Below are 23,748 nucleotides of genomic sequence, written 5' to 3'. Positions count from 1 at the left end.
AAATTGCTCAATTTAACACTCCTACACATCTGATTGGCTACCGCAGTTCAGCTCTCACGCTCAACTTTCATCCAACCAATTCAGAGTTGATGAAGTACATTGACACATGCCATGGTGCTGTGAATATTACTGTGAAAAGCCACACCCACAAGCTTACATGCGAAATCCATGCACCCCCATCAACTTTACAAACATGCTTGCTGGGACCAACTGACATTGGTTTTGCTCCTGTCTCCGTAGAGTGCTACATTGCCTCAGCTTATTTCCATTTGTACAAGATGACCTCATCTGGATATCTGCTGATCGAAAGCAGAGTATTCCATTCTGTAACTTTGCATCTTGGTGGCTTGTATCTTTGTCAGGGGAATACTCCTTGTCAAGAATCATGGAATTTAAATTAACTTCAAATCTTTCGTAAACTTAGATTGTTTACAGATTTTCCTTTTCAAGGTCTGCATAAATCTGTTTAATTCAAGCTATATATATATATGTTGACATTCCTACAGCAGTTGAATGTGAATTTGCTTAAAATTTGATATTTTTGGTAGACTAATGCATAACATTTAACAGTAATCATCAAGGTAAGGAACTCTATTGATTGTTACATTTATGTATATTAAAAAGCGTCGATGGGAGATTTCTGTAAAATACAAAAATACTTAAATACAATCATTGTAAAATACGATTATAATTTATAAATTTGAACTATAATGAATGGTATTAGTAATAGTATTATGCATTTTCATGCAAACCAAATTATTACACGTTAAGCCACAGGTTAACCAACCTCAGTATTGGCAATAAAACAAGCATTCCTCGCCCCCTGGGCTTCCTGGATCACCAGTTATTACATAAGAGCCAAAGAATCCTCTTTCAACACTTAGGTGGCTCAAACCAGTTTCAACAATTTTGTGCGTCAGTCTTGAAAGAAGGATAGAACTCTGAAACACTGTTGTACAAAACAGCAATGTCATTATACCAATTGAACCAACACTAATTGCTTAACGACATGCAATTATTAATGGCCCTTGCGTAAAAACTTACTTATTAATATGATGCTGTCGGTCACCATGGGAACAAAAGAACCATCTAACAACGCTTTGTGTTTTGTTTTTAAGTGCTTATATCTCAAAAACGAAAATGGTGACCCCCATTTTTTAATTGCTGGAAAGTAATTAGGCTACCGTATTTGCTCAATTAAACTCCACCCTCGATTAAACGCCGCAGATGAAAGGAAAAGTACCAATACTTGCCACCCTCAAATAAACTTCGCACCCAATCAGAAAATGCGGCGTTTATTCAAGGACTGAATGAAAAAAACGAGTACACGTTTAATTTTCTGAACGTTTATCACAAGCCAGACAATTGCTATTCTATCTAAGCAAAAAAGCGAGGCGAGACATTGGAACTTTAAACATGATTCTGTTTTAAATAACATTTACAAATGATTAACGTAATTGTTGTCAGTGATTCAAGAAATATGATTTTGAAATAAACGCCGCCCTCGAATAAACGCCGCATCAGACACGCTCAAAATTTAAGAAATTTAATCGAGTATCTACGGTAAAATAAAACTCTCTAAAAGTTCTCTGGAACTTTTCATACAATTTCAAAATCTCTGTTCTGTTCTTGTCATTTCCGCTGCATGTCCACGTGCACCAAATCATCATGGCTTTTATCACCTTTTCTCAAATAAAGGGGTAACTTGAAATCGTTGTGTTGGATGCGCGCTATTTCTTCATGACTGTGACTGACATGTCCTATACACTGCATGCTTCCATCACTTGAAATATAAGGTGCATTGATGACAACGACAATATTCCCGCACAATTCTGAAGTTTCTGTTAGCATGCACCCTGTTTGTACGTAAACGTAACAAAGTGAAGCCTTGTCTCTCACAACAAGAACAAGAAACCCAGAACAGCAAAGAGAAGAATCATCATTCCTTCAAGCAAAGCTGTAGATGAAGACCTGCCCTTCTCTCTTAATTTCCTAATCATGGTGACTGTTCTGAGAAGCCAGAAGTTCCTTCAAGTTTCGCTTCGGTTAGGTCGGTCTAAAAAGCGATGTTCACCTTTGTAGAATTTAGCAGTTATGGTACGACTGCGCGAAAAAGAGCAAACTTGGATACTGCAGTATGCCTAATTATGTTTGCCTCGTTCCGGCTTATTGTTCTTTTTTGGTTATTCATCCATTCTTTTCGGCAATTTGTTTACTTAAAGAATTCAATTGTTCGACATTTCTCAAAGAAGCGGTTTCTTTTAGACATCCGCGTTGCCACCTGTTTGAAGACTCCTTCCATCGACCAGTGCCCGAGGCTGTAAGGGCAACAACTCCGCGAACCAGTGATACGTTAAAAAAAGTCGTGCCATATGTGCGAAACACATTTTTTGCACATTTCTTTCTTGTCCGTCTCAAAACAACAACACCAAATTTTCAAAATTAAGGTTTGGACGATTACAAATCAGTGAACGGCGCACTGTTCACGAACACCAGGTAGTGCAATTGGCGGTGTTGTGGTCTAGCCTTGGAGTCGGGACACTCAGTTGGAGCTTTGCTCGGGTCCTTAAACTCGAGTAGTACATACTTTTGTTCTTGGGCCATCGTAGTTTGATCAAAAATAAGACACAAACAGCAGTGATAAACATATTGAACTTTTTCATTTTGATAATGACTTGATCTTCGAAAACTCCTTCTTCAGAACGGCTACCCACAAGGCATAATCAACTATCATATCAACGATGTTTTGAACAAAAACAGACAACATCAGCATAGCGATCCAGTGTCTACAGTTCCTAAGAAAGATATTGTTATCCTACTTCCCTACTTAGGTTTGCAAAGCAACCAAGTCGCTAAACGCCTGAAATCTTGTGTGTACAAATTCTACTCTTGTGTTAACCTTAAGATTGTTTTTCAGAGCACTCGATGTATAAAATCTTTCTTTCCTTACAAGGACCGTATTAATCGTTCACAACAATCCAGAGTTATTTACAGAGCAAATTGTTGGGATTATAATGGTTTTTACATCGGTAAAACTAAACGGCGGCTTCACGATAGAAAAACCGAACATTTTAAGGCCCTAGCTAAAAATGACAATACTTCAGCCATTGCTGACCACGTCAAGGCCACTGGACATAACATCAAGTGGGATCATTTTGATATTTTAGCGAAGGGCAAAACTGACTATCATTGTAAAATAAAAGAGACCTTCTTTATTCAAGAACTTGAGCCAGCTTTCAACGTCAACGTCGGAAGTGAAAAGCTGATGCTTTATTAATCTTTTCTGTTTTTATTATAATTATAATTATAATAATAATAATTATTATTATTATTATTATTATTATTATTATTATTATTATTATTATATATTTTACTGATAAGTATTTGCTTAATCTAGGTTCCAGTCCCCTCATCTGATTTGTTATATATAAATAGCTGTTTTAAATTTCAACGGTTACTTTTGAAAATGTATGTAGAGCACATACGAAACGTCAAGTCATTATCAAAATGAAAAAGTTCAATATGTTTATCACTGCTGTTTGTGTCTTATTTTTGATCGAGTAGTACATTTACTAAGTTCGACTGTATCATTCAATGAGAAAACCACATGCTAAAAATGTTCCTAAGTATGTCAGTTAATAATTGTCCTGTTAAAACTCGGGCATACTTAAGTCTTCTTGCTTCCCTAGTATGAGCCCCACTATGTTTGCAAGCGAAAAAAAAAAGATCTTAGGCTTTAGAGGCCCTCCCGGGAAAAAAAGCGCGCGATTGCACAACATGATACCATGGCACTGAACTTTGAAGCCACCTGGGCGGTGTTCAATTGCGAGTTCATTTTGTTGGTCGTGATATTATCCTGTAAATTTTTTTTTAAACACTCCTATGATCTTTCTTTGAGAAATTCTATTCATACCCTCCGTTTCAAATACTTTTCACAAGATATTGGGTGCTACCCTCGATAGACAAAAATTTTCATCATCAACTTTCATACATCATCTCCAACAGGAATATATAGAAACCGTCATAGAAATCTATAAGCCATGCATATTTTGTGAAACTTAAGTCCTTTTCAGTCATAAATAATCAAATGATTGTTTTGGGTCGTGTTGTTGATGTCGTGTCATCCACGAGACTTATCAATTTAGGGGTGATGAAAGTCACGTATGCTGACATCATTCCTTCAAGTGCTTTCACAGCGGGAGTATGTAAGCCTAAAAACAATAATTGTATTGACCTTGGCGCAGCTGCGCCACAAGTAGACACCGTTCAGTCCGCTCAGCCGGCCATTGCACGAGGATCGCAGAGGTCAGGAGTTGGAATCCTATTCAAGGGCGCTGATTTTATGTTTTTTTTAAAAATTCATTTGGGGGGGGGGGCATAGGAGACGAGCTTCATTTAGTACAATTGCCTCGATAGCCTTGTCAAGTGTTCGAGATTCAGGGTCGTTTATTATACAAATCTACAATCTTGGACAGATTAAAAATGGAACAGAAATGCCCCATCCCCCCGTGCCATTTCCCGTCACTGATTTTGGGGGAAGGGGTTGTGTCAATTTTCCCTTCAATCTGACCAAGGTTGTACGTGGATATGAGGCCCTGACAGCGGAGGGGGGCCGTGTCGCGTGTCTGAATTTTAAAATCACTCGTGTCGGGGTTTAATTGGCTCATTCTCGGCCTTGACGTCACTGCCGGAATGGATGTCTTTTGTCGGAATTTCATTTTATGTGCTGTCGCTACTTTTTGGGCCATGTCGCTTGTCGGAATTTACCCTGTTAGGGCCTCAGAAATGTGCTAGATTTGTGGCGTCTGATTGAAGAGCGAATCGAAAAAGCTGATGATGAAACAAAAAAAGCCTTGAAACCTCAGTAAAAATCAAATTGACCTGTCATAGGACAAAATGAGTTAATTTTCTCTTGCATAGGATTACCCATATGTCTATAATCTTGAGAGGAAGACTGAGGGAGCGTTGACGTTTACGATCAACAGAAACTCGTATTTTTGGCTATGCACGATGGAAGTCATTTCAGAAAAAAAGAAAACAAATCCTCTTCATGGTTATTATAGCCCCAAGCCAAAAGTGATGGGTGTAAGGTGAGTTGTTACATTGGGCGGTCCTGATTTCTTGCAGTAAACTGCCAACAATATTTCAAGAGGTGCGAGCCTTGTCCTGGCATGAGCGTAAGATCTAGAAACGGCGTCTACATTTTCAATCTCCCTCAGTGTTTTTTTACCGTTCGCTTAATTGTCTTCTGACTTCTTGTGTCTGGCCCTTTCGCCGAGGAGTGCTTTTAAAAGTGGTAAGTGAAAAACGCAAGGTTACAGTTTGAAAAGCATATGGGAAACAGCTGCGCAGGGAGGGCATTCGCTTCGTGCATAGAACCCAAGACTTCTTATCAATGATATTTTGAATGAAAATCCTCTCTCTAAATCTCAAATAAAATTGTCGTCAGTCTAGTTGAGTTATCTTTGAACCAATTTGGCTCTGAACTTAAGGGACCTTATATCATGACGTTAGCGGTGAAGTCAACATTCAATAATCTTCATTTCTTAACAATTTCATGTTTCTCAATTCCTTTCGACATTCTTTCTTACACGATCCAAGTGACTCTAGAACAAAAGGGTCAGCCAACATATCTTGTTTTGAAGTTTATACAAGTTACACTGACTCAGAAAATTGAAAGCGTTTGAATACCCGACGTTTTCAAGTTCTCGCACGCACCTCTTCCATGGCGATGCGTCGCCAAAAGCAGGTACTGCATCGTGCACTAAAAAGTTGCTTAAATTCAAAGGAAGCAGTTCATTTCGTTTTGTCCTTATTTTGTCGCTGCCATCAACAGAACAGCCTCCTTTGGATTATCAGTGCGTGTGGCACTATAAATAAATAGCGTGACAGAGTCTCTTTAACCTCGTTAATACCAAATTGATTGACAGTCATTTTGCCATCCGCATGATGTACTATATAATGGTGATGAAAATAATTTGTCCGTGAATCACATCTTCAGATAATTGTTTAAAACCTGCAAAATGTTTGTTCTATCGATGTATAGAATTATCACAATTGTTTTATAACGATTGTACGGTGCATAAGCGTGATCTAGCCGTAAATAACATCGTCAAATTCAAATATCAAATATCCTAGGTTACTAACACGGCTGTCATACCTTTCGACACATAAAGAAGGTGTTCAATATTAAATACCTGAGAATCGCTCGAAGACGCTTGTACTTCGAATGATACCTTAGAAATCTACAAAACTATGAAACAATTATAAGCATGCGGCACAATATTTGTAATGAAAAATGATTTTTAACTTGCTGATCTTTAAAAATTCTGCCCCAAGGAAAATTTTTAAGTCTTCATAGTCTCTGCTTTTCTCATTTGAAGAGGTACTTATTCCATTCCTGGCAAGCAGTCACAGTAAATGTTCTTCCACCTTCTGTGTTTCGTTTCACTCGAGGACAGGCTATGTGAAATTTAGCGTATCTAGTAGTCTGCCGTGAATGAGTCTCACTTGTACGTACTAATAAGCTTTCAAGATAACTGGGCACGCGACTTTGCAAACGCTTGTATATGATACAACACTTGGCTAGTTTAGCATTCTCAAAGAAAGGAATACATTGAAGTTTGTTAAATAACTGAACAGAGGGTGCATAACTATCACCACCAAGGATGATTCTTGCTGCTCTCTTTTGTAGCTTTAAAACACGATCTAGATAATGTTTGTCACAGTTTGACCAGATAACACTTACGTAATCCATCATTGGTCTAATAATAGCATCAAAAAAGAGAACTCTATGCTTTAATTCCAGGCAATGTCTCATTTTTTTTTAATTCCAATGCGCTGGGATAGTTTCTTACATAACTTATCAACAGGTGATTGAAATGTCAGTTCCTTATCAATTTCCAGACCCAACAGTGACTTAAGAGCTTTGTACATCCTACTTTTTCAAGTTGCGATCCATTAACAGAACTAGTAATGCCATTAGGGATTCTGTTGGAAAGACTTTTACCACAGATGGTAAGAACTTTAGTTTTCTCTTCATTAAGTGGAAACTTGTTTGCTGTGGCCCAATGAACCGTTTCAGAAACTGCTGCATTTAAGGAAATTTGCAGACGATCAATATCCATCCAATTGACGGAAAAAGTTAATGTCGTGTCGTCAGCATACAGATCAGTATTAGCAGAACTAACATGTAAGGGAAGGTCTTTAATGAGCAAGACAAACAGTAGAGGGCCCAGAATTGAGCTCTGAGGTACACCATGATAAATAATTGATGTAGTAGATTCCTTATCATTTATGGATACCAATTGACGCCTGTCACTGAGATAGGATTGAACTAAAGCACGTTAAAGACGTATTGTCTAAACCATAAGTATGCAATTTGTCCAGCATGATAACGTAATCAACCATGTTGAAGGCCTTGCAGTAATCGATTAACATCATGCCACTTACACGATCATTATCCAACTTAAATAAGCTGAGATATGTAAATCTTGTCTGAACATCCAAAGGGTATCGCTGGCCCCAAATTGGCGTTTCTTGCACATATATAACCGAAACAGAACATTGCTATGTTTTAGAATATTAAATTACCTGACCAAAACGGCAGATCGATCCCTCCAAGAGATCGTTCAATTCAAGTCCTGTTCATGCCTAGAGTTGGTAGAAACTCTTCAGAGATTCATGAAAGCAAGCAAGCTAACAGTGATTGATTTGAATTAATTAGTCCATGTTCTTGAGGTTCTTGACGACTATAAAGTCGAGCGAAAAACAAGGATAATTGAGATTTGTCAAAATTAATCGATGACCGAGATAAAGATTTAGCTGACATCTGAGATAGAAATGGCTGACAGTTGAGAGCTTCCGGACACCCACCCCCGGAGGGGTACTCGATATATCCCTGGATGGGAGGTGCGGCGCGGCGCGGCCTCTCATACCCTGACCCTGTTTAGGACAAATATCGCTGATTTTCCTACCCTGTTTAAGACAAAATTCCGATTTTTGATACCCTGTTTAAGACATTTAACCCAGTTTAAGACAAAAATTGATAAATCGATACCCTGATTGAGACAAAAAATGATAAATTTGATACCCTGTTCAAGACAAAAATCCCGAAAAACATACCCTGGCTGGCCGCACGCCCCCATTAAGCCCTTATAAGGGAGTACCCCCCCCCCCCCCCTACTATTCTAAATACTGTTCTAAATATTTTCAGAGCTCTAAGACTACTTTCTGTATTGCGTCCTAGCTGTTTTAAAAGTTCACTACCACAATATTGTGCCGCTGAGTGACGTCATTCATACAATATACACATCAAACACTGACATGAAGTGAATTGTATTCGTCTCGCGTTCTGATTGGTTAACTCGAGGTTTATAAGGCACCGGTGGTACCATTGGACTCATAAGCTCAAGAGAAACCGTGAGAATGGCTTCCTCTAGTCTTATCATTTGTGTAACGTTTATTGTTTAGCTTTAAGGGTGTATCCTATAATGGCAACTATACAGTCACCTATGGTGTGCATTTTTGGCAAATATCCTACACTATTTAATTCCACTTCGGTGAATAATGGTCGATTATTGGACGGTTGACATCGTTGTTTTTCGACAAATAACGTCGGTTCGTCGACTACCCGGAATCATCAAAGAAATCTGAGCAAAACAAAAAAAAAACATGATTGAAAATTAATATTGAATATTTAAAACTGATAGGGTACTGATTTAAACAAGGAACAGATGTGACTTGTAGAGTCTTACATGCTGTAATGTCGAAATTACAAGATGTTGAGTGAGAAGATGTTCCATTACAGGATTAAGAGAGAATGTTTATCGTTGTTCGCCTATTTCGCGTACATCATTTGGGACATATGTTTTTTTTATCCTCGTTAATAAGATCGTTTTGTCGACTTCCTCTTCAATTCGGCTTCCGTAGTCTCACCAGTCGTCAGAATACCACCGGTGAAATTTCGTTGCATAAAAGTTTGTTAACAAGATTCCACAGTGCAACCAAAGAGGAAAAACACAGGAAAACAGGAAATCACTGCTTTGATAGTGAGTAGAAATAATCATTTGAAATTTAGCTGACTTGATAAGGGTCCTGATAAGGGTTGAACGTCAAGTTTCTTTGTCGGGATCGAGGAAAAGATGGCCCGAGGTAGACGAGTTAGACAATATTGGGAAAATCGTCTACAGCGAAATATGTGCAAACAGATGGATGTATCACTATCATTCGTCCAGACAAACTATCGTCGTAGTCCGTCTGTTGCTGGTTAAATTTGAAGCACAAACTTAAGGTCGTAGGAATTCAACTGAAGTGTGGCAACCGTAAACACTAGAACCAGTTTTCACTCTGACATTTCTATCTCTTGGCCTGATTGTTTCATGCATAAGTGGTGCTGATTATGCCTCTAGAAACTCTTCTCTGGATTAATTAAATACTGAAGAAGATAGATAAGTGTTATAAAGATCTATCTTAAATAGCGGCTGAAATTCGTATTTTCTCATCTTTCCTTGGAATCGCAACGAACTTGAGATATCGAGGGTTTGCCTCAAGTATCAGTCTTAAATATTAATTCACTTTGATAATTTGTTTTGGATCTCGATTTTAAAGAACATCTTTTCAATGTCTTCAAGAGGTGCTCTGTGTAATGACAAAAATCTGGATGTTATTTTCAAAAGTTGTTTTTAGAGAAGGATATAAGATAAGAGCAGAAATCTTTGACCCCTTTTAAGTGCAATTTTTTTTTTGGGAGGATACGATTTCCTCGTTCAGCGTCGATCCTGACACTCCCTGTTCCTGTTTATTTTTATAAAGCTTCGATGCAAGAAGGAACCTTTCAAACGAACATAAGGTAAAAGCTTCAAGTTGTACTGATTCCTAATCGTTTCTATCGAACTAGCTCAATGCAGTTTGCACGAAACGCTGGACGGAACTGTGACCTTACATAATTAACACTTCAACGTTTTGTTTGGATCATGCAATGTGGTATTTTTCTTTTTGTGACAATGGAAATCTCAACCAGAAATATCGTCCTGTAGCGCCTTAATGATCTTCTGAAAGCTTGGATCTTTAATTCATCGCAATATCAAGTGGACCATTGGGTGATTTTATGTGGTAAGTGAACGGTCTAAAATTCCCACCGGTTTCTTCGCAGCTAATATAGTGGACTACTGTATTTAAATGAAAGCTAATGGAAGCGTGTTAAGCCGCGCTGCAATTTACACATGCCTCAGACGTTTCGCAAGGAACGATTTTTTTGTGAAATTTGTAATTTTTGGAGCTCCGCGTGCATTTCTGGGCATAAGTGGAAAGTTTTAATTTCAGCGGCTGAGGATGCGAGCAGAAAAGCGCTCTCTGCATGTGTAGACGCTCGCATTAACCCAGAGCAAGACGAAGTTGGCGATACATCACTACAATAGACATAAATAGGATGTGGGCTTTCTTAAGAAGAAACTGAAACTAGACAAGCTATATAGCTAAACCTCAAGACGTTCGCTTGAAAAAGAGATACCACCGAAAAAAAAGGCGCTTACCATTTACACAAACCAATTACTTGATAAATGTTATATATACATGCGTTCTAAAAAAAAGTTAAAGAGTATAAGAATAATTCGTCCTTGGAAAATTACGTTACCTGATAAGTGTTCCGGTGTAAATGCTAATGTTGCTAAAATTATTTATTTATTTATTTATTTTTATTGGTCAAAGAATCAATCGTTCAAAGAAGAGATTCGTTTTGGGAGAATGAAGTACTGCCAACCTATTACAGTTTTTTTAGAGGACCAAAATATTTGACTTTATTTTAGTAAATTGGTCAGGAAAATACTTAAATGAACACAAAATACATGCTTTCGTATAGGAGTGCCATCCAGTATCTTTAATTAATCCATGCCATACCAGCCTAGTTTCTTTGTAATTCATTTGATTTATTGTGTAATTCTTTTGGTTTTCCACTCGATGGATGTTTTCCACCTTGGTCTTTGTCCTCGTCGGATGATATCCTTTCCGATAAGAAATGGAGACCCGCAAGCGATCCATTCACCTTAACAGACTTCCCGCGGGAAATACATCTGAATTACGAGAAGCATGAGGGTTGAAGTAGTTTATTTCGTATTCTATATGCAGTGGTCATTTCAGTCATTTAAATACGGAATCCAATCATGGGAACATCTAAAGTGTTAGACATTATCGGGTTTTACAGAATACAAAAATGACCTGTGTTTGTGTTGGCTGTCATCCTACAGAATTTAGGACCGCACAGAGCCACCACACGCAAAATTGAAGAAGGAAGCTTATAACAAAACAAGTATAATTGTTATTCAACTATATGGAAATAAACGGCCCTGTATTCTGTAGCTAAGCTTCCTTTATCTCATATTCCGAATTATCCAAGTCTATAAGATTTGCCGAAGACTGAACTAAGTGAGCACTTTTCGTGCAACTGAAACACGTATAACCAAATTAAAGTTCATCGTCCCAATTGCAGCGTAAACACTTAGAATGTACTCAGAGTAAACAAACTTCATCTTCACTTCCATTCATTCAACAGAAAAGCGCGTTCCTTTTGGAGTTCAGTTTTTCAGACACCGAACATTCAAGATGTCACTATGGAAAGCCCTACGTTTTATAATCCTTGTTTATTTCTTCGAAACATCAGGTATGCATTTGATAGTTTTTTACTTTTCAAGGTCTAATCCTGACTTTAAAGTCATAGGCTTTCTTCCTTGCCAACTTTTGTCTAGCTGAATTGGTTTGTCTCCCAATGCCTGGTGGAGGAATTATTGTTAACATCCTCCTATAATTAGAATAAGCTCCTCGTTTATTAATTAACAATTATTTGCCGAAGGCGAAGTGATTATCGGTGAATATTCACCGAGACGAAGTCGAGGTGAATATTTAACAATTATTCCATGAGCGCGCGTTGGATATGAGATGGTAAATAGCCAACGAGGCGCGTAGCGCCGAGTTGGCTATAACCACTCTCATATCCAACAAGCGCGAATGGAATAATTGTTTTATTAAATTCCTTAAACTCCAAAAGTTTGGAAGTACGAAATACGAGCGAAAAAAGAGAGAAAATCCTAGCGAAATCGAAGAAAGTTGATGAAGATGCGATGTTGTGTAATACCTCGTGGTCAGACAGACGCAGGCTCGTCTCAAAAACATTTCTTACCTTTTCGCGTATCTCTAAGCTTCGAAAGTGATCCAAACTTTCCACAAAAACGTTTTTCTTTTGCATTATACCGAAAGAAATTTCGCTCTCTGGCGTAAACGTTTTTAGTTTAGCAAGGCTAAGCGCAATCATTTACCATATAAGGTCAAACTGAGGTATATGACCTGATAACCGAGATTGAGTGAACCAATCAGAGCACGAGAATTGCATTATCCGAGGTTGAGAATTTAATAATCACTGATAATCACTGAGCCTGAGGCGAATAATTGTTTTAGTATAAACACACGGGTGATTATTTCAAAAAAGAGAAAAAAAACCATTTCAACGCGAAATCATCTTCACTTACAGTGGCAAAACGATTACTGGCAGCCATTTTGTCCGTCGAGATGATTATCGGCTGATAATCCGAGATAGCGAGCCAATGAGAGCGCGCGATTTTGTATAATCACCTGTGTATTTATACTAATAATCAATATTCCATGAATTTGTTTTTTTTGGAATTGAAAATACATGGTATGATCAGGGATGATTATTAAAGCCTGGTTTTTACTAGCGATGCAAGCACAAGCGGAAGCATAACTGCAAGCATAAGGGCTTGATACACCGTGAAAACGGGCCTGACGCACGCATAAACACAAGAACAAGGATCAAATTTTTTCCTTTTCCTTGTGCTTTTGCGTTCGCTTGCAATTGCGTTGTGTGAAAGCGGGACGTAACGTAAGCACAACGCAAGCTGTGATGTTCGTCTAATGAAAAAGGTCCGTTTCAGAGAACCGTGGAACTAGTGAATCTTTTCTCTGTGTGGTGTGCTTGTTCCTTTTCACTCGACACGAATCTCTCGCGCTTGCGTTTATGGTTGTGCTTGTGCTTGCGTCGCTATAGGGAAAACCAGGCTTGAAAAAACTAGGTAATGTTTAAGCAATCATGATTTTTGTTTAATAATTCGAAATGTTACGAAGAATCCATGAGTTCATCGAGGTTTTTTCCACACAGTGATTTGAAGGTTTTGTCATATTTCGCTTAGTATGCAAGCCCTGAAGGCTTAAAATTGGGAAAGACGTTTACCTTAACACGTTGATGGAGAATATTTTTAACAGCACAACACCTTAATTCTAGACACGATTCGCATGCTAATCAGACAATACGGATATGGGCGCTTTGCCAGAGGGTTCGGTTAGCTGTACTATATTCTTTTCTTTCTTTCTAGTGATAATTTTTTTAATGGTTACATTCTGTATACGGAAGCAAGGCAAAAACTTTAAATACTACCAAGTCTTTTTTACTTACTTTTTGAAATTGTTGTCAAGAGACAGAATTTTTAATCTCAAATTAAACAATAGTTGGAGACAATGCCAATATGGGCACAATTCCAGGGTTCACGTTCAAAGCGCATGTTCTTGATTTCAACCTCGGCCCTTAATCTCCAGGGTCCACACGGTGGCCGTCTGGCTCATACGGACTACCCAAAGCTTTGTCCGGATGTCCCTATGCCGATGATTTTGAGTGGCTGACAGGGCGGATTTACCAAGATACTGAAAATACTGCTTCAACCAGCCGAAGGTCGACCGAATTTCACCTAGATGCGGAAGTGAACAGAAGAGGCATTACTCGTGCATTCTGCCTGAAAACAAGTAAATCGTCAGATGATAAAAGGATCCCTTGGCCTCAAGGTAATGTAGTGACCCAAGAGTCCATACTTAAGAGTAAGATTTGCTCAAATTGGCTAGTCCCCTTCAGCGTCAGAAAATTGTCTTTTTTTAAAGCAAGTTTTGCGGGAAAATAAACGACAGAATAGGTCTAATCGGCCAACTCAAGGTTGTACTCAAATCCAGGAGTTCATGCCAAAATTGAATTTTCAAGGAGTTTTTCGTGGCCCAGGAAGAAATTTTCAAATTCCAGGAGTGTTCCAAGAATTCCAGGAGTAGTGCGAATCCTGACATTATACGTTACGAGAGTTGCTTCATGACTCGTAGCAGCCTGTCATTTCACGTTGGCGCGATGCTAAATCTCTCTAATAACTCTATGCGGTTAAAAAGGAAATTAAGTTATGGCATAAGTGAGTTTCATTCTGGATTCTAGGTAAATACTGCGTTTACAAAAAAGGCAACGCATGTCCCTTGAATTTATCACCTGGAGGTGTCAAATGGGATGACGAAAACACTGCAAACATGAACCGAAACGAGGGGACACTTCCTGACGGAATATATGACAGCGACACATACATTGAGTATTGCTGTAGCACAAGTGGTGATAGAAACGTTCCCATCTCTCTCCCGACCCTGAAGCCTTTCTTCTTGTTGGCTTATGGTTCGGCTGAATGCCAGCAAGTGAAGTGGGCAGTAGCAAGTCAAGAGTGGATACGGTTTGATAATGAAGATAGAGGAAACACCGACTCCGAATGGGGACTGTACCCACATGGCGCAGGAATCAGAAATCACAACATTAGTTATTGTTACTATCGGGGTGAGTAGTTTCGTTTTCATTTTATATTTTATTCATTTGTCATTAATTACATCACCTGTGAACATTTGACCATAGAATGTGTTTGGTTTCGATGTACCAAGTCAACTCAACTACAGTCAACTCTCTCTTAGACGGACACCATCGGGACCAGCCTCAGCTGTCCGTCTTAGAGAGGTGTCCGGCTTATAGAGAGTCGACGTAACATAACCCCAGGAATTTTGAGATAATAATGCTGAATTTGTGCACAGTGAATACGCGTCTGTTTAAAGTTTGTTTTAAGTTATTTACTTGAACGAAACCTACCTGTTTTAGATTACAATACAATTCGGTTGTCACCTCCAAGTTATTTTTGAATGAGACAATGACTGATTTAATTTCAACTTGTACTGTATGTATTTCGGCAACAAGATAAGAGCTGTCAATTAAACGGCTGGTGTTGAAAAGAGTCACGTACAAGAATTTTTCTTCCCTAAATCGTAATTTGCAATCACATTCAGCACCTCACAAGTTTTCGTTGACGATTTCTGTCCTATGTTGTCTGTCCTATGGCGGTGTCCGTCTTATAGAGAGTTTGGTTATAGTAAAATGACTAAGAAACTGCCGGGACCAGCACCAGGTGTCCGTCTTATAGAGGTGTCCTTTAAGAGAGAGTTGACTGTATGCCTCTTTGTAAATAGCCAGCAGGGCTCGTATTTGCAATTGAAGTTTTTAACCCTGTGATGTCAGTGGCAACGTGGACGAGGGGCAGGGTGCTTGCCTTGAGATCGGGCGATGCTTGGTTCAAGATCAGTCCTGACCACTCGTTGAATTTGATCTTGGTAGTCCCTGGTGCAATACCTCGCCTGCACTTGTAGGTGGCCAAACTGGTTTGCTTCCGGCAAGGATTAAGTATTTATGTCTTTATGTATCTGTAAGTACGGGAATTTAGTTGTATCAGCTGAATCACCATTTTCATTGACCTGTATGTAGCAGCTTGTAGGAATTGGTTAGTGTGTGTTAAAATAAAATTTAAAAAGTTCATTGCCCACCGTAGGAAATTAGAAATATAGTGTTGCTGGAATCGTCATATTGCTATCCTCTCTATGGTGGTCAATTCACTCTTATCAAATCATGCAATGTCATCAAATTTTCGTGCTTCACTAACGTATTCATCAACGCAGCACCACAGTTAGAGACTAACATCGCTGTCCACGTAATAATTGTTGTTTTACCCTGCAAACGAAATGCATGTTAGTTGGCCTGCAGAAACTTGAACGCCATCTTGCATGTAGTTATTGTGCCCAGTTAAAATAAACGTCAGCCTTTGTGTTCTCTAATGTAAAACTCAAAATTAAATGTTTGCATCGAGTGCAGGTGGATAACCACCTCTGTTAAAAAGACATCTCATATTTTCGTAGCATTTCGTATTTTTCTTACTTTTTAACCCTTTCACAACCATATGTGCCAATTGACAGTTACAGATTTTACTCTGTCTAACGCCAGACGATTTTACTCGTCAATGGGGAGGCCCTCGGCGGTGAAAGGGTTAAATAGTCGGTCTCTTGTAGACTAGAGCAAAGGTGTACCCTATCAAAAACGAGTTCCAATAACAGATTCTTGAATGAACTACATAAAAAAAAGGTTTTTTTTTTCGCGTTATATTAAATTTTCTTTTATTGTCTGTTGGAATCAGTGACGTACAGTATAACAGTATAGTTGAATAAACCAGTCATTTAAAGCTGGAAAACGACAGCAAGTTTCGTCCTCATAGTATAGTTTGCTTTTGCAGGATGTAGCGGTACTCTTTCTGGTGAAAGCGGAACTTTTTACTCGCCAAACTACCCAAGACATTATCCCAATGGACAATACTGTTCTTGGAGAATCACGGTGAACTCTACTCAGCAAATCCACTTAAACTTCACACACTTTGACTTGCAAAACGAAAAGAATACCGATATCGTAGCCCTGTATGACGGAGAAGATAACACTGGAAAAGTACTGGGAGAGTTCTATGGACGTTACCGCCCCCCTGAGGGAGGTGTCCTCTCCACGTCCAACCATTTGTTTGTTCTATTCAAATCGGATAAAATTGGGGCTTACACGGGATTCAGTGCCTCGTACAAAGCTGTTGATCGCTTTGGTAAGTAGCCTTGGAACCATGATCACCAAATTTGCAGATCGTCCACACGTCAATAAGTGACATCTTGGGCAATTTAACTAACAATGCCACAGAAGGACAAAAAAATAAATGCCAATGTCCCAAAGTTAAATAGATCAAAAGCTGTTTTTGAAGTTCTTCCATGATGAAATGGTGGATTGGACGGGTCAGGATCTAGTTGTATCTTACAACAGATCCCGTGGCTGGAGCGGAAAAGACACTGAACCACAAACACAATGGAGCTTTAAATCTCTAATCTTTTAGACAGTCACCTTTGTCCAAAATGACTACCATTTTAGTATTCCTTTGTTTGCTTGCAAATTATTCCTTGTCTCCTTGCTCAAGGTTAAACATTATTTCGAATTTTTGCCAGAAAGCAATAGAATACTGAAATAACAACCATTTTGGAATGAGGTGTATTAGGGAGCTTTCAATATCGTGAGTGGTTTTCAGAAGAGTTTTAAGGAGCACAGCTCCGGTAAGCCAGATGTCATTAGCTGGGAGTCGGTTTTACTTAAAATTAACGAGAGAGGAAAATTGGAGCACCCAGAGAAAAACCCTCGGGTCAGGTTGAGATCGACTAGAACTCAGCCCATTTACGATCGCAGTAGTGGGAGGTGCAGGAAGTGCATTGGATGACTACTATGCCATTCTGTCTCCCACATTCTACATCCTATACTGATCCAATGAAATTAAAGCCCTGCGAACAGTCGCCTGAATTGGACAGCCTCATGAAATCAAATGCCATGTAGACGTTAACATCCCTTTAATCTAAAAACAAGTTCAATGTTTTAAAAAAAAAAGTGTGTAATGGATGCACAACGTTTAGAATGTTCAATGTTTGATATACATTTTCAGTGTGTTCTCGTTCTTTTACACTAAAACGATTACATTGGGTTCTTTTTTTTCCAATTAGCTGTCGGATCTTTATCCACCTTGGGAATAATTTCGTTATCACGTTCTCCTGCGGCACACCTGCAAGGTTCGGAAGCCGCTGTCATCGCAGAACTAGTAACCTCACAAACGAAAACATTGCCAGGTTCAGAAGCAACCGTCATCGCAGAACTAGTAACGTCAAATTTATCCCCCCAAAAATTTTTTTCATCTAAAGAAGAATTAACGCCAACTGGCAATAAAAAGCTACTTTTAACATCATCATTCAGCACCGCTGTATCACTTTCAGCTGTCACTGGCATCTCCAGCGGAAGCATGAAGGAAATATCATCAGCGGTTGCGCCTGCACCAACTATAGCACAGGCCATTTTCGCTGGAACATTAGCTTCTTCGTATGATATATCGTCATCACTTTATGCAGGAATCACCAGTCTTACTCCAACCCCAAGAACCACGGACACTGAGCAGCCAACGTCTGAAATGAGTTCAATAACAGTGTATTCGCCTACTACAAGAAGATCACTTCATAAAGAAGAAGGGATCACGACAACCACATTCGTGACCTCACGATCTCGAGCCGAGGTAATAAAATCCTTATCTGCATCAAGGATAAGAGCAGAAACAAAAATATCGAAAATTTCGTCAACAAGTATTGCGAAGGAAATGCAAAAGTCAAAGTGGACATCGGCATCAAAACCTGCCCTCTCAAAGTCACAAGTTCAGGGAATAGACTCACTGTCTTTTTCAATGATTGCCAGACAAGACATGACAACATCGTTCATAGAGGCAGCAATGACGTCATTTTACACAGAAATGACGTCAGCAGGCACAAAGGAGTCCCTGTCAAATTTGGGATTAGCATCTAAAACACATTCATGTATTGATAAAGCAATCTACACCATTCCGAGCTCGGAATTCAGGGAAGCAACTCCAATTTTGCAATCCATCATGTCGCATCCAACTCAAACATCGTCATCATTTCATCAAATAAAAAAAAGTACATCTTCTGCAATTCACACCTCAAGATCTGAAGTTGAGGGAACTTCATCAGCCCAAAGGCTTGCAAAGTCTTTACTTTCATCACCTGTCATTTACACTCCGAGTTCACAAAAGAAGGACATAAAATGGCCAGTTGCCTTGGATTCTACAACTTCACCAAAGAGTTTATTGTCATCGCCATCGACTGAAAGAACTACAGTCATGGGCATAAATTCACTGTTCGGCACAAGACCAATTGATGCATCACTGTCTGTTGTTACCTTACTCCAGCGAATATGGAGTTCAGTATCATCAACTCCATCGATATTATCATTATCATCATCCGCAGTTTCCACTGTAGTTAAAACTATCAGCCGATCAGCACCATCATTGACATGGTGGTCACGGTCATCATCATCATCATCATTATCATCAAAATCAACGCCACTATCATTATCAACATCAACATCAACATCACCATCATCGTCACCATCATCATCAAAATCACTATCAACATCACTGTCATCATCAAAATCAACATCATCTTCACTATCATTATCACCATCAACATCAGCACCATTATCATTATCACTATCAACATCACCATCGTCATCGTCATCATCATCATCATCATCATCGTTATTACCATCAACATCACTATCATCGTCAACATCAACATCATCATCATCATCATCATCATCATCACCACCACCATCATCTTCATCGTTACCATCACTATCAATATTGTCGCGGTTACCATCATCATCACCATCATTATCACCTTCACCATCATCACCATCACCGTCATCATCATTATCTTTATCATCATTATTAATATCGTCGCCCTCCCTACAGACATCGTCACAAGTACTATCAACAATAACTAGTCAGGAAATTTCGAAAGCTCCAGCTTCTTTTTCAAATCAACTTATCATGCAATCGATATCAACGTTATCACCATCGTCGTCGTCCATGTTTTCATCATCGTCATCATTATTCTCGACCTCATCTCTGACTTCATCAGGATCACCTTCGTTAGCTACTAAACAATTAAAGACCGTTTCCACACCTGCGGCTGTCACTTCATTCCAACGTGTTAGGCAATCGATATCATCGTCATCATTATCATCGGCGTCGTCATCATCATTGTGGTCGTTGTCTTTGTCTTCAATATCATCGTCTCCATCATCATTATCATCACTGTTCTCGTCGTCAAAGCTATTGCAGTCACAACCAACATGGTTGTCGTCATTACAGAGCCAAGTAGTGATATCATCATACACAGACACGAAAGAAACAGTGTCTTTTACCAAAGTGACAGGCCAGTCAACTGTATCTTTAAAGTATTCACGGCACACAGAGGGAGGAATGATGACTGCACACACTTTCGTCCCATCAAGCTCACAAACTGATGAAGCAACAATCGCAGACCCGGAAACAACGTCACCTTTCACTGAAATGAATCCAACAGACTCTCTTGAGGACAAAGAAGTTGGAGCACCAGTTAACAAAAACGGTAATTTAAGGTTAACGAGTGTTTTGCATTCAAGTCTTTTTGATACTTAGCCAGATGAAATGTTCTGTCATCAACTAGCTTGGTTGATTAGCCGATCGCGCCAAAGTTGCCAATAAATCAACAGTTAATGAATTTGTGAGCATCTTGTGACTGAGCCAATTTCTCTAAATTTTAACTGTCACAAGAACCAGCTACAAATAACGAATCTTCATGAAATATTAAATCACAAATTGCATACCTCCAAAGAATTTTGTATATCTTTATATAACGAAATTTCTCTCTGTACTCTTCACCAGGGTAAATGTTTTTTTTTTCTTTTTTCAAAATGTTTGTCTTCATTTTTACAGGTATTAATATCATCGCAATTGTATTGCCATTGGTTTTGTTGTTTTTGTTGGCTCTTCTGATAGCTGCTGTATTAATTTATTGCAAAAGGTAAGTTACAGAGTGTTACCTTATTAGAGATAACTTTCTATTCTTGTTGTCGGAGCGTCTTGATAATAACTTGGCGAAACACCAAGAAAATCACTTCCACAGTCTTTCCCTTTCAGGATCAAAAAATGAACGAATAAGGGCGTAGACGGTATGCGTCCGACTGGAGGCTGGTGCAAAGTACGCGAACTTAAAGTCGGGTCCATTGTCGGCTTGAAATCATTTATAGTCTATTAGACCGTAAATTTTCTGGACTGGAAACGTGTTATTGAGCATCGTATGGTGCCCTGTGTTCAGTCTGCTGTTCGAAGTTAAAGTGGTTGTTGAAGTTAAGTGGTTGGGTTTTCTCAGAAATATGTTGTAACATCGAGGCGAGTTTCTATCAAAGGACAGTATTTCACACCTCTTGCTTGTCATATACACAGATTATTTATTATATAACCACTGATGAATTACCAGGTGAGCTTTCGCGCGAAACATGATATTGTTCGACGTTAAGACTGCAAAGAATATTAAAGTGAAATGGTTTGGTATTTCATCGGTGTTTATATAATAAACAAGACATTACATGACCGCTTGGAGATACGAAATTTCTCTTCGAGTGTTGAAAACTGTTTTTCAACACTCGGAAGAGAAATTTTGTATCTCCGCGGGGCCATTGAATATCCATTATATTGCCAATCATTTAGGTTGATAGTTGTATCACTTAGGCAAGTGTTTGTTCATATCACCAACTTCAGTAACGCACAAAAAACTCCTTCAAGAATGCCATTTGTTCACGTCAGTATTAACATTTAATAGAATTATTAAAGAAAAAATCATTATAGTTACTTTTGACATTCATTGGGCAGGAGAGGTGCTGCCTTTTTCGACCACATAAAATTCATGAAAATATAAACTCAAATGGATAACCAATTGCATCATTCATTTTAGTTATTTTCAGTTATTTTCCTAGAAAAGAAATTCATTGACGCGGTTTGCATAAGCATTGATACTAAATAATTATAGATTTACATTAGCCCGAGTCTTAATGAAAAATGTGGACGAAAACTTACACGACGAATTTGAATTTTCAGTTAAAATGTTACAACAGGTTATTGTTTGTCTTATCACACTTACAACGTTACCTTTCAAGGTTTTTACATACATACCTTAATTGACCACTCCCCATAGGCTCTTTTCAGGGCCAATGAAACACAATTAACGAAACGACACAACGTAACAACAACAACTGGCCGGAGGCAAACCAGCTGGCTATTTACAAGTGCAGCTGGGAAGTTGAATCATGGACTACCAGGAATAAATTCAACGAGAGGTCAGAACGATGCCCTAACAGCTGAACCGCACTGCTTCCTGCCTAAATGAAGCTTATTTTCGTGTTAATGGAAGTTTTTTAATTATGCATTTTCTGGCAAATATAGCCTGCGCAACCGGTGGTTCTGTTGTTGGGGAGGGCCGGAGATTTGGAGTGGCGCGAGAAGGCTGGGGCGGGGGAAACGAGCTTCTTTGCCCCCGCCCCAGCCCCAGGCAAATAGACCTTATTCATAAATTCTTTTGTCCACGTGCAAATTAGCCTACCAAGCCTCATTTTAGAGCAAGAATTCTTTTCAATTCACTGTATGGTATCGAGGCTTGGTAGGCTAATTTGCACTTCGACAAAAGAATTATAAATTGATCGTCATTTATGAATAAGGTTTATAGGAGTGAGGATTTTGTCAGGATGCACAGCAAAAGGTGCGTTACTCAAAACGTTTGATACCACGTAGTTTAAACTAATGATATACGGATATACTGATGTACAGGATATACCAATAAGTGAAGGTCTGACGGTTGATAGGGTAAGGCCAACTTCTGTAACGTACTACATGATGCCATATGGGAAAAAAAATGCAAATAGAGTAAGTTCCTAGGATAAAAATAACACTGATGCATTGATGTGTGATTTCATCTATAACAGAAAGAAGAAAAAAGAGGAAATGGGAGGCCAAACTTAGGCCAAGACGTCATAGACACAAGAGAATCAGTGGGGAAGACAACGAAGCTCACCTCGTGACATCCCTGGCTTTCGTCGTCATGTTACATTAGGGAGCTTAAACAACGACAACAACGACCGCAACGAGAACGTCATCTCAAAACATAAATTCACGTTATTGTAATCACTTGTGACTATGTCAACCTTTTCCTCAAAAATGACACTGGCCAGAACGGCGCTTAATTTAGGGGAGCAAATTAAAAATTATCCTCAAATCCTGACGTTCTTCATAAAACCTCAAAGTCCTCAAATTTGGCTATTTCACGTTGTTGTTTTGCAGACGACGGCAAAGAAATCGACAAAAGTGAAAAACGCACGTGCAGGGCGTGCAAAGCTATTGTTTTTGCCTAGTAAATACACAAATTTGTGACGTTGTCGTTCTTGTCGCCGTTGTCGTTGCTAAAGCTCCCCAATTATAGTTTGTCACGCACGTGGTTGAACTGTTATCTAGGTGGCTTGTTTATAAGAATTAACGTTTGTAAGATTGAAAAAACTACCGGTACTTGCAGATTTTATACTCGTAGATATTTAAATGTATGCTAGTAACTTTTATAGATTGTGTATAAAAGATTGCTTGCTTGATATACGAAATCTCAGTACTGCACTGGGTAGGCACCTATCTTGTCGGAACTTTCCTTACGTGGTCCCATTTATGTCAAGTCCCCGAGAAATATTCTCAGCTGCTGACGATCATAACACATGCACGTTTTTAACATTGTATGGTATTGTTCATAAACGACAGATGCATTGTTTAAAAATGTTAGGCACAGCCAACCTCGTTTCCAGGGCCCTCTCTCTTCCTTCCTCGAGGGAGGAAGAGAGAGGACCCTGGGAACGAGGTTTATGGACAGTATTCAACGTAAACGTATTGTCAGTAAAAAAAACCTGTTTCTATGGCAGGCTTTTGTTTAAAATTTACTGCTTCGGTTCAATACGCCACTTCGGAAAATACCATAGTACTCTTTGTTTGTCCCTCCAAATTTTGCATAAGCATTGTTTTCAGTTTCTCTTGGGATGGGACATACAATGGTCGCAAGAGTAAACAAAAACAATGCTTATGCAAAATTTGAGGGGGCGGGGGGGGGGCAAACAAAGAGTATTATGGTATTTTCCGAGGTGGCCTA

General features: G+C 39.0%; 2 protein-coding genes across 2 annotated transcripts in view; both read left to right on the top strand.

Moving 5' to 3' along the window:
• The window catches only part of LOC137974300 (uncharacterized), a 1,505-nt gene extending 870 nt beyond the window's left edge, over window positions 1-635 (top strand). Inside the window, exon 1 of the mRNA XM_068821184.1 lies at window positions 1-635. This exon is cut by the window's left edge and continues 870 nt beyond it. Within this exon, the coding sequence (XP_068677285.1) occupies window positions 1-401 (401 nt within the window). The 3' untranslated portion in view covers window positions 402-635.
• Window positions 636-6,935: 6,300 nt separating this feature from the next.
• On the top strand, window positions 6,936-23,500 carry LOC137973999 (uncharacterized). The gene is made up of 8 exons (XM_068820917.1): window positions 6,936-7,017; window positions 11,549-11,656; window positions 13,600-13,842; window positions 14,252-14,635; window positions 16,404-16,754; window positions 17,689-20,160; window positions 20,508-20,595; window positions 22,550-23,500. The coding sequence occupies exons 2-8, from the start codon at window positions 11,599-11,601 to the stop codon at window positions 22,584-22,586; spliced, it is 3,633 nt and encodes a 1,210-aa protein (XP_068677018.1). The 5' UTR covers window positions 6,936-7,017; window positions 11,549-11,598; the 3' UTR covers window positions 22,587-23,500.
• Window positions 23,501-23,748: the final 248 nt, after the last annotated feature.

This window comes from Montipora foliosa, chromosome 10, assembly GCF_036669935.1.
Source record: "Montipora foliosa isolate CH-2021 chromosome 10, ASM3666993v2, whole genome shotgun sequence".
Classification (NCBI taxonomy): domain Eukaryota; kingdom Metazoa; phylum Cnidaria; class Anthozoa; order Scleractinia; family Acroporidae; genus Montipora; species Montipora foliosa.
Note: the sequence above shows the minus strand (reverse complement) of the source record. Positions and strands in the feature narration are given on the sequence as shown.